General features: G+C 37.2%; 1 protein-coding gene across 1 annotated transcript in view; it reads left to right on the forward strand.

The window, feature by feature from the left end:
* Nucleotides 1–15,913, forward strand: part of CXADR (CXADR Ig-like cell adhesion molecule) — a 47,730-nt gene that overhangs the window by 17,658 nt on the left and 14,159 nt on the right. The window contains exons 2-3 of the mRNA XM_043997510.1: nt 8,987–9,153; nt 13,419–13,623. Of these exons, the coding sequence (XP_043853445.1) occupies nt 8,987–9,153; nt 13,419–13,623 (372 nt within the window). The remainder of the gene's footprint in view (nt 1–8,986; nt 9,154–13,418; nt 13,624–15,913) is intronic.

Raw genomic sequence — 15,913 nt, forward strand, 5'->3', positions numbered from 1 at the left:
GAGGATTACCTGGGGAAGGAAAGCATGATGGAGAGTTTCAGAGAAATCCAAAATCAGTGTAGCTGGGAAATGGGAGTAAGTGGGCCTTACTCTTCCAAATGGGTTGAGACTTGCTCTTTTCTTTTCCTTTGTTTCAACATTTATTAAGTGCTTCCTATATACTAGGATGTGTTCTAAGGACCAGGGATACAAAAAGAAACAAAAGACACTTGGCCTCCAGGAACTCCCAATCTAATTAGGGAGACAACAAACAAATAATGTTCAAACAAGCTATATTAAGGATTTCTTGACATCTGCTCCCCCCAGCTGCAAGTGCCTTTCCCCTAAAAATTACCTTGTGTTTATTGTGTGTGTACATACATACGTACATATATTCACATACATGTTGTTTTGCCCAATAAAATGGGAAGCCCTCAGGGGCAGGGACTCTCACATAGTAATAAATGGTTGACCAGTTGGATCATTCATTGAAGGTACTGAAGATAGATGTTTAGTCTGGTGGAGGTCCATGAGGGATAGGATACGGCTATCATGTGAAAGAGAGCTTAGCCTTACTCTGTTTGGATCAATACAGCAGAATGAGGGAGCAATAAGTGAAAGTTACAAAGTAGCAAATTTAGGCTTGTTGTCAGGAAACAATTTTCTAGTGGATTCCCCTTCCAACAAAAGGTAGATGTCTACTTTTCAGGTATGTTATAGTCAGGCTTCCTTTTTGTGCATGGATTGGATTAAATAGCTGCTTAGGTCCTTTTCAATTAAAAAATTCTGTGATTACCATTGGGCCAAATCTAATAAGAATAAGTTAAATAGGGATAATTGTAGCCTTATACTTGGGATTGAAAAAGCACCACAAATACTAAATGGGGAATGAGGGAAGAGAGAGGTAGATAGGATTTATTTTGAAAAAGATCTCTTGGGAGTGTTGGACTTCAAGCTTGGTATGAGTCAACAATTTGATATGAGATGACTGGGGAGATGGTAGTCAAACTTTGTTCCTTCTACCCTGGTACATTCTACATCTGGAGTATTATGTTTAGTTTTGGGTGTCATATTAAGGAGCAACATTGAAAACTCCCACATCATCCAGAGGAGGGCTGCCAGAATGATGAAAAACCTTGAGATTGTGCTATATATGAGTCATCCGAAAGAATTGGTTATGTTTAGTCTGGTGAAGGGAAGATAAAATTGGGGGCTAGAGGTTGAAGAATTGAGCTAACGTGACTTTGGTTTTTGAATGGTTATCATGTGGAAAAGTGACTATTCTCACTTCTTAATGGGTACAGTTTACAAAGAGGCATATTTTTAAGTCTTATGTAAGGTAAAGCTTACTAATTAGAGCCATCTCCTCTCCCCCCCCCTCCCCAAATGAAAACATGACCAGAAAATCACTTGGTATGTTGTTGAAGAGATTTTCAGTCAGGTATCAGCTAGACAAGATAGCCCCTTGGGTCCGTTCCAGTACTGAAATTGTGTGATTCTGGCATCTCACCCCCAGAGTTTTACATCACATTCAGATGCAGTCCCTATCTAGCTATAATTCTACCTAAGAACATAATGCAAAGATCTTTCAACAATTTATCAATATCCCAACACATTTTCATTCAAGACCTAGCCAAAATATACTTTTATCCTAGGCCTCCTCTGTGACAATAAGACAAACACCAGCAGTTTGATAATTGTCTGTTTTTTTAAAAAGAAAAGTGAGTGTGTTGTGTTGTGTTGTACATGATGTTTTTACATCATAGCTATTTCTGGTTCTTTCTGTTTCTGTCTACATGTTTCTCTCGCTCTGCGTATGTCTCTGTCTCTCCCTTTTGTCTGTTTTTCCCCTTCTTCTTCTTGGAGTATTCCATTTATAGGTTCATTTTTTCCTTTATATTTAAGAGAAATTGATGTGTAAGGTATCTCAAAGACAGATAGATACCAAAGGTGTTGAAAAAAATGTGACTGAGGTAAAAAATCAACAACTATACATTGGGAAATAGGCAGTCACCTTTTTTGCATCGACTTTGAGATATGTATATATGTAAGAGCCTGTTGTGTTTATTGTTTCTTGGCTGTGAAAGAGCATTTGATTCACATCTTTTCTAAGAACATGTGCATCAAAATCATTCAAAATCTCTTGAAAAATATAACAATAACCCCATTCAGTGACCCCCTTGTCACAAAAAAGTAGAACATATCTACATGCATTTGGATTGAAAATTTACAGGGGCAGCTAGATGGCGCAGTGGATAGAGAACCGGCCCTGGAGTCAGGAGTACCTGAGTTCAAATCCGGCCTCAGACACTTAACACTTACTAGCTGTGTGACCCTGGGCAAGTCACTTAACCCCAGTTGCCTCACTAAAAAAAAAAAAAAATCTACAGTATTTGTTAATATCAGCATTTTGCTAGTGTTGTTATATGGCAGCAGTCTCCAAAAACTTAAAAGTGACTCACATAGATGGTAATGGAGAGGTACATAATTGATACAAACAGGTTGCAAAATATAACCAATGGAGAACTTCAAAGAGCAGGAATAAAAGTGGTCATCAAGGAAATACATGATAAGAAAAGAAAGCAATTTGTTCAAGTGGCAAATGTGAAAGAGGAGAAAATACTGAATTTTTAAATGTGGAAACAACAAGCATTTTATGGACAAAGTATGAAGACATCAACGTAAATAAATAGCAGGACTTACTCCAAGCTTCTGACTTTATTTACATAATTTCTTTTTTAATTTTATATTCTTTAAATTCAGAATTAATGCTCCCTGTAAAAATGAACATTTTCATATTCAATGTATATAATTCCTGTTCTTTTCCTTTTAAAAAATTTAATTTTTTTCACTTAATAGTATTTTTTTCCAATTACATTTAAAGATAGTTTTCAACATTGATTTTTGTAAGAATTTTGAGTTCCAAATTTTTCTCCATTTTTCCCTTTGCTCTCCAAGGCAGCAAACAACCTGATATGGGTTATACAATACAGTCACAACATATTCCTTTCAAAGCTGTCTTGCTTTTCTGTTTTCTTCCTGAACTTCCCTTTGTTTTCTTTCATACATGTCATAAAATACTTCAGTTATCTTTTTTGGGGGGGAAGGGGGGCAAGACTATCACCATCATCTCTCCTTTTCCAAAAGAAAAAAAAGAAAAATCATATTTGTAACAAATGAAGATAATCAAGAAAAACATTCCTAGATTTTTCATGCTTTCAAATCTTGTCTTTTACATCATAGCCCTCTGAAATCAGAGTTCTTAAAATATTTCAAAGTTATTTTTCTTCACAGTATTGTTACTTTACAAATGGTTCTCCTTGTTCTGCTTTTTCACTCTACATCAGTTCATATAAGTCCAGGTTTCTTGAAACTGCCCCTTTATTTTTTAAGGTATAACAATATATCTATATGTCGTAATTTGTTCAGGCCCTGAACAACAAAATAGCTGTTAAAAATATTTTTGTACCTATAGGATATTTCTCCTTTTTTCTTTAATCTTGAGGCTAATAATGCTAATTCATTATTTTTGAACTGAAGCTGAAGTGACTGATTAAAATGCTGAACACTTCCAAGCTAATGTCATATTGTTTATTCTTTTTTTTTTTTGCTTGTTTTGAAAGATGGCAAATATACCTTGAAGGTATTATTTTATTCATTGTAAGACATGCAAAATTAAAGTGGTAATAATGACTAAAATTACTTATAATAAAAATAGCTCCTAGACTAAAATGTTAAAAAAAATTTATATAATTGTCTATTTTGTCTCTTGAGCAGAATATTAGCTCCAGGAATATACAGAACAAGTCAGTATCCTAGCAACATGTTATTCTGTATCCTGGCAACACATGGTGACCTTGTTCTACAAGGACATTGTCAAATACAGATGTATACAAAATCACATATAAACTCTATTGGAAGATAAATAAGAGATTATCCTCACCCTCTAATACTTCCAAGTCTCTAGGTTCTTAAATAAGAGGACCTATTTTTTATTTGTTTTCAATAAATGGAGGAAGAAGCTAGATTACACAGTATTTGTATAACATGAATTAGAAAAAAATCTTTTACTAAGGTGTGAGGAAATAATGGGCACTTAATATGTGCCCAGCACTGAACAGGTTTGCTAAACAGATTTAATCACACCCTAAATGTCCTCACTTCAACACTCAATTATCTTGACAGACTTTTCTCTTCCCAGACTGATCTCTATCTAAGCATTCATATTACCACATTGTTTACCACAAAGTGAGCAATGCTTTTGGTTTTCACTTAGCATTAATCAATCCTTAATGCTGCTACCTCTAGTTGGTATCATAGTGCCCACAGTAGGAAACAGTCTCAAAAATAAGAAAGAAATGATTATTACCAGTTAAGGCTATGCCATGTGTATGGAAAATAAATTTACTTTGGAGATGGCATTTATTTGTGTGATGAGAAATTATTTCAGGGTTTCATCAGTTTCCTTTTCTCCCAAGTCCATATCTGTATACCATCTCCCCACCCCATGCCCTCCACACCCTTTCTTCAGAAAACTATTTCAAATACTTGTGAGCCACAACCCTATACACCCCATAGCTCAGACTCCTGTCTTGTTTAGTCATCCAAAAGGACCCTTAGTTCAAAGAAAAAACATGTAATGAAATACCACAGTAATAAAAATAATAACAGACCAGCCACCATAAGCCTGGAGTTCATTTTCCCATAAATACCCCTTTAGAGGGAAGAATGAATATGGAGAGAAATCACATGGGGAGGGGAGGATAATTCTATACTGCTGTGTGTCACTTCTTCACTTCAGTTGTTCTTTTTCTAAATAGTATTTTGTTTTTTTCCAATTACATGTGAAGATAGTTTTCAACATTTTTTTGTTTGTTTTTTGTTTGTTTGTTGGCGGGGGGGGGGGGGGGGGGGGGGAGTGAGGCAATTGGGGTTAAGTGACTTGCCCAGGGTCACGCAGCTAGTATGTGTCAAGTGTCTGAGGCCGGATTTGAACTCAGTTCCAAATTTTTCTCCCTCCTGAAGCCAGGAAGCAATCTGATATAGGTTATACATTTTAATCATGTTAAACATATTTCCACATAAGTCATGTTGTGAGACAAGAATCAGAACAAAAGGGAAAAAACACATGAAAGAAAAGTGAATCAAGTATGCTTTGATCTGCATTCAAACACCATAATTCTTTTTCTGGCTGTAGAGAGCATATTCTATCTTGAGTCTTTTGGAATTCTCGGATCATTATATTACTGAGAAGAGCTAAGTCTGTCACAGTTGATCATCACACAGTGTTGCTATTAATGTATACAATGTTCTCCTGGTTCTGCTCACTTCGTTCAGCATCAGTTCATGCCAGTCTTTCCAGGTTTTTCTGAAATCTGCCTGCTCATCATTTCTTTTTTGTTTTGTTTTGTTTGGATTTTTTTTGGTGAGGCAATTGGGGTTAAGTGACTTGCCCAGGGTCACACAGCTAGTATGTGTCAAGTGTCTGAGGCCGGATTTGAACTCAGGTGCTCCTGAATTCAGGGCTGGTGCTCTATTCACTGCGCCACCTAGCTGCCCCTGCTCATCATTTCTTATAGCACAATATTATATTCATCTACTACAACTTGTTCAACCATTCCTCAATTAATGGGCGTCCCCTCAATTTCCAATTCTTTGCCACCACAAAAAGAGCAGCTACAAATATTTTTGAACATGTGGGGCCTTTTCCCTTTTTTATAGTCTCTTTGGGATACATACCTACTGCTGGATCAAAGGGTGTGCAGTTTTCTAGCCTTTTGGTCATAGTTCTAGATTGCTCTCCAGAATGGTTGGATCAGTTTACAACTCCACCAACAATGTATCAGTGTTCCAATTTTCCCACATCTTCTCCAACATTTATCATTTTCCTTTTTTGTCATGTTAGCCAATCTGATAGGTGTGAGGTAGTACCTCAGAGTTGTTTTATTATGTATTTTTTTTTATCAATAGTGATTGAGAACATTTTTTCATATGGCTGTAGATAGCTTTAATTTCTTCATCTGAAAACTGTCTATTCATATCCTTTGACCATTTCTCAATTGGGGAAATTACTTTTCTTATAAATTTAATTCTGTTCTCTATATAATTTAGAACTTAGGCCTTTCTCAGAAACACTATCTATAAAAATTGTTTCCCAGCTTTCTACTCCAGATGTTCTTCAGCTATCCTGCTCTCTTCAGTACCGCTTTTTACTCTCTCTGGGGATGCTATGGTTTAGTTTTTCCCTTGAATGGTGGCAACACAGTTACCGATCAGTTGTTCTTTAAATTCCTCCACTATTCACTGGAGGGGGGGTTGGCATATAACTAGACCTGAGATCAGGCAGCCAGGTGGCACAGTGGATAAAGCACTGGCTCTGGAGTCCGGAGGACCTGAGCTCAAATGTCACCTCAGACACTTACTAGCTGTGTGATCCTGGGCAAGTCATTTAACCCCAATTGCTTTAAACATCCAGGACCATCTCCAGTCTTCCTGATATATATCTTGCCACTGGACCCAAATGGCTCTGGTGGAGAGAGTGAGGTTGGTGACCTTGCACAGTCCTCCTTCACTTAAATCCAATTCAGTGCAAATCATGACATCACCCCAGTGTCATGGTCTTCTTCAAGAACTAAGGCCAAACAACAAGACTTAGAAGTGTCTTTTATTTTCATTGGATTTGTGGGTGAGAGGGTGTAATTCTCCCAGCTTTTACATTACAACAACCTTCAGGATGGAATGAGTTTGAGTACTTATCAGTCTTTTGATATCTTTTTTTTTTTTTTGCGGGGCAGTGAGGGTTAAGTGACTTGCCCAAGGTCACACAGCTAGTAAGTGCCAGGTATCTGAGGCTGGATTTGAACTCACGTCCTTCTGAATCCAGGTCCAGTGCTTTATTCACTGCACCACCTAGTGCCCCAGACTTAGAAGTATCAAGAAAGAAAAAAGCTTCAGAAAATATCTTGGAACCATGGAACTTGGAACATAATGATTACTAGTTCCTGATGCTGAATGGCAAGATAATAGAAGGGAAAAAGTATTCCTCAGTGAAGGCACAAGACTTATTAGATATTTTACATTCACTTAAAAGCCTAAACTTGTCTATTTTCACCTTACAAAATAAGCATTGAACAGTCTTTAGACCTGAGAAAGACAGAGTGTCATAGAATTAATATTTACAGTATAGCACTTTGCCTGTTTTTCTTAACTTGCTATATATATATCTTATTAAAGATGCCTGAATTCTAGAAAATAAGCATTTGGAAAAACCACTTCCTGGCTCCTGTACTTGCTAAGTTTCTCACCTGGGCAATGAGGTTAGGCTTGCCCCTAATTAACAACAGCAGGACAGGTGAGGCAATTAAGGGATGTGCTGACACATCGTCAGCCTTGAACCTTATAATCACCTGTAGCAAACCTCACTGTTACTAAACCTGAACTCATTCCTAGTGGCTAGTATATTACCATCCTCTTCTACACTCCTCATCTCCATGATACTGAACCCCTGACTGCTCCAAATCATCCCCTTCCCCAGCCTCAGCTGTACATTCCCTCGGTCTCATTCTCATCCCCATCCCCTCAACCCTGCTTCTTTGTATCGCACTCCAGATCTGCTTCCCCTTTCCACTGTGCATTCTGGAGTACCTGCTCCACAATTAACAAACTTTTAAAATGAGACAAATATCACCTGTGAATTTTCAAAGGGAAAACAATGATGGAAAATTGGGGAACATATCTTTTTCATCAGTATCTGTATTTATACACAGATAATATTCTTATGAATACTTTAAAAATATTTGGGCACATTTTTCCTTTATGAATTATAAAGTCAGAAAAATATTGCTTAGTAATATTTTCTTTTCTTTCTTTTTTTTTTTGGTTGGGCAATGAAGGTTAAGTGACTTGCCCAGGGTCACACAGGTCAAGTGTCTGAGGCCACATTTGAACTCAGGTCCTCCTGAATCCAGGGCCAGTGCTTTATCCACTGTACCACCTAGCTGCCCCAATATTTTCTTCAAATATAACATATACTTAAAAATTACAAAGCCTTTGTGAAGAAGATTCTCTGTCAAGCTTAAGGTTGATATAGAGGTTGTGATGAACAGAATGCTATGGGGAAAACCTGGAGAGACCTACATGAGCTGAAGCAGACTGAAATGTACTGTATACAAAATAACAGCAATAGTGGGGGATGATCTGCTGGGAAGCATGTGGTTATTTTCAGCAAGGCAATGATTCAGTGTAACCCTGAGGGACTTATGAAGATCGCAGCCCATCTGCAGAGAAAGAACTTATAGTATCTGAAAACAGATGGAAACACATGTTAAAATTTTTTTTCATTTCCTCTTTGACAATTCCTTAATCTGAAGTTCTGGGTTTTTTGACTGTTTTCTCTCACAACTAGCTAATATGGGAATGTTTCCATGACTACTCATGTATAACTTATTTTGAATTGATTGAGTTCTTGTGGGTGGGGGGGAGTGGAAATGGAGGGGAGAAGAGAAGTTGGAACACAAAGTTTTTAAAAAATTGATGTTAAAATTTTGTTTTTATATATAATTTGGAAAATAAAATTCTATTCAGATTTTTTAAAAAAAATTACAAAGCCTTGGGCTGAAAAGGATGTCAAAATTAGTTTAAAATCAGTCCATTAATAAACATTGTGTCCACTGTGTGCATGACATTTATAGACTCTATGAAACTGTTCTTAGGACCAAATTGCTGTAACATTATGTGATTTAATGTGATATGACTTTTTTCATAGAATTATTGTCATCCCCCTTGGGGGATAGCAGTCCCAGAAACTTTAAAGTTGATTATATAGAATAGACATGTGTGGGCCATAAAGATTATCTTTCAGTACTATTTTAGCAAAATTCCATCCTGACAGTTTAAGATGTTTTTTAGTTCCTATTAAAGATTGAATACTTCTCCATAAGGTACTAAGTAAGTTAACAAAGTATACAATTAATAGATGCTTAATCTGTACTCAAAATTATTTTTTTAGACAAGGCCAGAAGTGTGACTATAACCACTACTGAAGAGAAGTTTGAAAAAGCCAAGGGGGAAACAGTTCATTTGCCTTGCAAATTTACAATTGCCAAAGAAGATGAAGAACCACTACACATTGAATGGATTAAATCACCAGCTGATAACCAGAAGGTTGACCAAGAGGTAAGTATTCATAAATATGCATTCAACAGAAATCTTTCTGAACATCTACTGTGTATATGTAGCATGCCATCATTTGGGAGGGTTGGGGAGTGGTCTGGACCTGTCCATGATTTAATCATAGTAATAAACTCTTAGCATGGAAAATCCTTCCATTGATAAAGTTTGTCAGCTCATCTATAATTTAGATTTAGACAGTTGCCTGAGGCACTGAGAGATGAAGTGATTCCAAGACTAACCCTCTATCCACTGGGCCACTGTTGCTGTCAATAAAAACTTAGAAATGGCTTACATGTCCAGTGGCTTATTAAATTGTGGTGTGTTCATATAATCACAAATTTTGAGTTGGAAGAGACCAACCACCTCATTTTACAAATGAGGAAATTGAAGCCCAGTGAGATGTGCCCAAAGTCATACACACAGGAATATCATTATCAGGATAATCCCACATCTACCAACTCCTGCTGTTCTTTATGATATCCCATAATTATTCCTCATAATACTACTACAACACTTCATTGCAGGGTGAAGGTGACTCTTGAAGGCTATGTTAAAAGGAGTGTGAATTTTAGCAGCTTCTATCATCTTAGAAGTGTTTCTAAGGATAGTGCCAATGATTGAGTCTGCTATCTAAGGAGCAACCTAGCTAACTACAGAGGGGCTTATCAAGAATAGATGATTGGGGGCAGCTAGGTGGCGCAGTGGATAGAGCACCGGCCCTGGAGTCAGGAGGACCTGAGTTCAAATCTGACCTCAGACACTTAACACTTACTAGCTGTGTGACCCTGGGCAAGTCACTTAACCCCAATTGCCTCACTAAAAAAAAAAAAAAAGAATAGATGATAATATCATTAGCCAGGGCAGCCTAGGACACAGAAAAAATAGAAAATTTATTTTAATCCTTCACCAATGATGATGGCAGAAGGTCAGAAAGAGATCAGTTTTATAAATCTTAGCAACTAAATATGAGATCTTTATCCAAAGATCTTAGACTTAAGATAGCACTGGAAGATTTGACCCACATGAGTAAGTCAGTCAGTAAGCATTTATTAAGCTTACTATTTTCCCAGGACATGCTGTTGATATTCCAAAAGACAATAGGATATATGTAGCAAATTTAAAAATAGGAAGGTAACGTGGGAACCTGTTTTGGAGGAGGGAGACAACAACAATAAAATAAGTAACATGCCAGGTAGTGTATACTAAGTGCTTCACAATTACGATCTCATTTAATCCTCACAACAACCCTGGGAAGTAGGTACTATTAATATCTCCTTTACAAATCAAGAAACTGAGACAAATAGAAATGAAGCCACTTGCCTGGGGTCACCTATTTGAACTCAGATCTTCTTGCCTCCTGGTCCAATGCCATATCCATATCCATATATCCAATGCTATATATATAGCCTCTAGAGATATTCTTGTTAACCCTCTAGTGACATTCCTGTAAAACAAAATATGGGGAGAATACAGGTAGTGAAATGATTTACTAAATTACACAGCCAACTCCCAGTTTGGTGTTTTTCAAGTTGCTTTGCTTTCTATATTTTAGAGCCCTTGAAAAAACCATGTTTGCTTAGTATAGTACTCACAAGGAACAAAGGAAGATGGCTACTAGCAGGGACAGTCTGACAATGTGGCCTACATGTCGTCTGAGTAGCCCTTTGGGAGAGGTATTAGCCACATTCCAACTGAAAGCCCAGAGATTCTCAGGGCTTGACCTTATATATCATTTGAGACAAAGCTAGTATGATTGTAATGGGAAACTACCCTATTATCCATGCAACAAGTAAACTAACAACATGTTCTAAATAACCCAGTAAAGAGGGGAGGGATGAGGTGCAGAGAAAAAAAGAATGAATTAGGGAAGTAGAAAATTTAAGCCTAGCAGTACCATTCCAGCAAAAGGATGAAATATGGGGATCTGGGGCCATACTAGTCAAACCAATTTTTACCAGCTAATGCTTAGAATTTGTCTAACATGAAGTTATGGTCCTTATGTTTGTATGTCACCTATCATATCAAAAGTCTAAATAAGAATAAAGAAAGTAGTGGGACCATACCATTCCACTCAGGAACAAAGAGCACCATGATTCCAGTCTATTTACTGACTCTTCCCTGAGGTTTGTCTATGTTGGATATTGTGGTGTTTAAATCGCTGAATGTACAGAAGAGAGAATTCAAACAAAATACTGATGTTCAGTTTTGGTTGTGCAATTTGAAATTACTCAAATTTAAAATAAATTATTGGACTGGGGGGGAAAAAAAGAATGAAGAAATTAGAAAAAACTTGATCGTTGATTTACTTTTGTACCCTTCCTGTGTGGCCATGAAACTGGAATGACTTTTTTTCATTATTACATTTTTTGGGAGGTGGCCTGAATTATTTTAATTTAGGTATTGATGAAGTGGTTACAATTAAATTGAATTCACTTGAATAGCCTAAAATTGCACTAAGACTTTTGAACATTCTGTGCTTCTTTGAGGTAATACAAATTGAAACTGCTCTCTACTAAATGGTCTTAGTTGCCAGATCCAATTACCTTTTCTCAATCTTCATTCTTCTTGGCCTCTCTGCAGCCTTTGACACTGTTGATCACTCTCTTCTCCTTACTAGTCTCTTTTCTCTAGGTTTTCAGGACACTACTCTCTCTTGGTTTCTCTCCTGCCTATCTGGCCACTCCTCCTTTGCTGATTCTTCCTCCAGATCATGCCCTCTAACTGTAGGTGTCCCTCAGGGTTCTATCCTGTGTCTTCTCTATACTAATAACTTTACTTGCTAATCTGATCAACTTTTATTGATTTAATTACCATCTAATTGCTAATGATTCTCTATCTGTCTTTCTTGCCCCCAATCTCTCTGCTCACCTCCAATCTCCAACTGCCTTTTATATATCTTAAACTGGATGACCAGTAGACCTGTAAAACTCAATATGTCCATCTCATTATCTTTCCCCCAAACCCTTCCACCATCCTACTTTCCCTGTTACTTTAGAGGGCATCACCACCTTCCTATCCCTCAGATTGCAAACTAGGAGTCATCTTTGACTATGCTATATCTCATACCTTGTGCCCAATCTGTTTTCAAGGCCTGTAGATTTCACCTTTGTAACATCTCTTTATTATGCCTCCCTCTTTCCTTGGACACCACCACTACTCTAGTGCAGGCCCTCACCATCTTGAGTCTGGATTACTACAAATAGTCTGCTGGTTGTGCTTTACTACCTCAAATCTCTTCCCAATCCATTCTCCATTTAGCCACTAAAATGATTTTCCTAAAACACAAGTCTGATCATGTTACCAATTATTCAATAAGTTGCAGTTGGCTTCCTATTGCTTCCATAAAGTCCTTCGTTACCCAGCCACCTCCTAGCTTTCCAGTTTTCTTATACCTTACTCCCCATTACTCTTCAATCCAGTGACAACTGGCTTCCTTGCTTTTCTAAGAACAAGGCATTCAACCTCTTGGCTCTGAGCATTATCTCTGCCCTGTCTTTGAGCCTTCTCCTTCCTCCATTCCAACTGCTAACATCCCAGGCTTCCTTTTAAGTCCCAAGTAAAATCCCACCTGCTATAGGAAGCCTTCCTCAACTCCTCTTAATTCCAGTACCTTACCGCTATTAATTATTTCCTATTTATCCTGTATATAGCTTGCTTTGTAGATATTTATTTGCATGCTTTCTCTCTCACTAGATTTTAAGCTCCTTGAGAGCAAGAACTGTCTTGCCTCTTTTTGTATCCCCAGTGTTTAAGCACAGTGCCTAGCACTGTTTATTGAATTAAATTGACTACAAACCCTGAAAGGGATGGTGGGGCTCTTGCTTATTTGTTGAAGAAAAAGTTGCTTTCCCCCCAAGTCCCATTTGAATTATCATGGAAAGAGCGCATTGGATTTGTAAATTCATTTGAATCTTTGCCCTCTTCCTTCCTAGTTGAGTGACTTTAGGTAAGTCACTTTACCAGCCTAGCCCTCAGTTCCCTGATTTTTAAAATAAAATTTAAATAGTTGAACTCTAATGTTTCTTCTAACTAAATCTACCTTCCTATGTATTTATAAATTTTTAATCCTATACTTTTTATTGATCTTAATTCATTTTTAAAATTTGATATCTCCATTTTAGCATATTCCAGAAAAGGTAAGAGTAGTTTTTCCATGTTACTGCAGTTTTTGGCTGTTGGTTTTTTTTAATTGGGATATGTACTTCTTTACTGTAAAACTGGTATATTGGCCAACTTAGTAAAACAGTTATTTTCCCCTTTCATTTTAGATAATTTTATATTTTGGAGGCAATATTTATGATAGATACGCTGAAGATCTGAAAGGACGAGTTTATTTTACAAGCAGTGATCCCACATTAGGTGATGCATCAATAAATATGACAAATTTACAATTATCAGATATGGGCACATATCAGTGCAAAGTGAAGAAACTTCCAGGTATTGCAAACAAAAAGATTCAGCTTTCCGTGCTTGGTAAGTTTTTTTGGGTGGTTTTTGTGTTTTTTGTTTTTGTTTTTGTGAGGCAGTTGGGGTTAAGTGACTTGCCCAGGGTCACACATCTAGTAAGTGTTGTGTCTGAGGCTGGATTTGAACTCAGGTCCTCCCAAATACAGGGCCGGTGCTCTACCCACCGTGCCACCTAGCTGCTCTGATAAGTTTTTTTTAGATCTGCTGAAGTAGTGATAGATATTGTCATAGGATCTTAGACAAAATCTTTCTAGTTTTATTAATTAACTATTTTAAAGCTTCTGTGCTTTTTGTGTAAGTGTCCTACTTCCGTAATGCTTAAAGTAAAATGATTTAAAACATAAGCCCCCCCCTTTTTTTTTTTAAAGGGTGGGGGGGTAGAGTAAAGACATCCAATTTATGGAGTGTATGAGTTATCTTAAAAGTCAGTGACTTTTGCTTTGTATAAAGCACCTCCATGATTTCTACCTGTTTTGACAAGGAATAAGATGGTGCTCATTTCACATGCCAGCAAGCTAGACTTAAGTAATATGAGAATTACCAGAAGAGCAGGCTGGGTTTTTTGAAGAGACAGGAACGAAAAACCAAATTGCCAATTATAGCTGCACTGTGGAGAAAACCAAGATGTTCTGGGAAAAAAATCTACTTCTACTTCATTGGCTATACCACAGCCTTTGACTGTGTGGAACACAACAAAATGTAGTAAGTTCTCAAAGAGATGGAGTACCAGATCATCTTATTTGTCTCCTGAGGAACCTGTTTGCAGGTCAAGAAGGAACAGAACTACACATGGAATAGCTGATTGATTTAAGATTGGGAAATGTGCGAATACATCATGTGAAATTGTCAAATTAGACAAATCAGAAGCCAGAATTAAGGTGGCCAGGGAAAAATACCAAGAATCTCTGATATGCAGACAATACCATTCTGACAGAAAGTGAAGAATGAAGAAACCTCTTGATGAGGGTAAAACAGGAGAGCCATTTGAAGCTGGCTTGAAGCTTAATATCAAAAAACTTAAGATCTTGGCAACTGGTTCTATCAGTCATGGCAAAAAGGAGAGGAAATGGAAGCAGTGTCAGAATTTATATTCTCAAAGATGACTGCAGCCATGAAATTAAAAAATCCTTGCTCCGTAGAAGGAAAGCTATGGCAAATCTGGATGACATAAAAGAAAACAGATATCACCTTGCTAACAAAAGTCCCTATAGTCAAAGCTATGATTTTTCCATTAGCAATGTATGGCTGTAAGACTTGGGCAAGAAAACTAAGCACTGCAGAATTGCTGCTTTCAAGTTTTACTGCTGGAGAAGTCCCTTGGACAGCAAGGATATCAAATCAATCAATATTTAAAGAAATCAATTCAGGCTAGTCACTAAAAGGTCTAATACCAAAGTGGAAGCTTAAATACAATGGCTGTATAATGAGAAGACAAGACAAGAGTCACTGGAAAAGAGCCTTGATAGGTTGGGAAAGAGTGAATGCAAAAGGAAAAGGGTATGGCAGAGGATGAGATGGATAGAGAGTGTCATGGAAACAATGAACATGAACCTGGACAGACTTCAGAGATAGTGTAGGAAAGAGTCTGGGGTCATGGGAAAGTTGACTACAACTGAACCACAACAAAGATGAGCTTCCACAGTGAAGACTGGAAAGACTCCTCAGAGGCAATATGGCAAAGGGCAGTGACCAATAGGAAAGCTAGGAAACTGGTTCTAGTCCAATCTCTCCCACTAACTAACTTTGAGACCTTAGGGAAAACTCTCTATTTTGTATGGGCCTCAATTTCCTAGAAGATACAGGGCTATTATTGTAGATAATCTCTTAATTGTGAAGCACTTAGTAAAGTGCCTGGCATGCATTAATTTAAGATACAAAATTAGAAATGAACTACTATTTTATCACTCCGTGGTTGATGTGTCCTAACCTGAAAATGTAGAAGCTCTCTGCTTTTTCTACTAAGCTTTCAGGTATAAGATTTTACATTAATTTACCCTTATTCTTTTATGTATCTAGAAACTGATTTATCATTTAGTTAGAAAGATTAGCTCCCAGAAAAGCCTACAATAGGATTTGAGGTATCTTGGATATTCTCTTCTAAAAAGAAGTCAACATAAGTACTTTTTAAGCACTATGTTGTGGGCACTAGGAATACAAATACAAGCAAATACACAACTCCTGTGCTTGAGGACCTTATATTCTACTTGAGCAAGATCATACATAAAAGAAATGAAGAGCTAAAGAGATGGAAGGCACCTGGGGAGCATGGCCGTGAAGTCCAAAAAGTCAGAAACAA

This window comes from Dromiciops gliroides, chromosome 3, assembly GCF_019393635.1.
Source record: "Dromiciops gliroides isolate mDroGli1 chromosome 3, mDroGli1.pri, whole genome shotgun sequence".
In the NCBI taxonomy this organism is placed as follows: domain Eukaryota; kingdom Metazoa; phylum Chordata; class Mammalia; order Microbiotheria; family Microbiotheriidae; genus Dromiciops; species Dromiciops gliroides.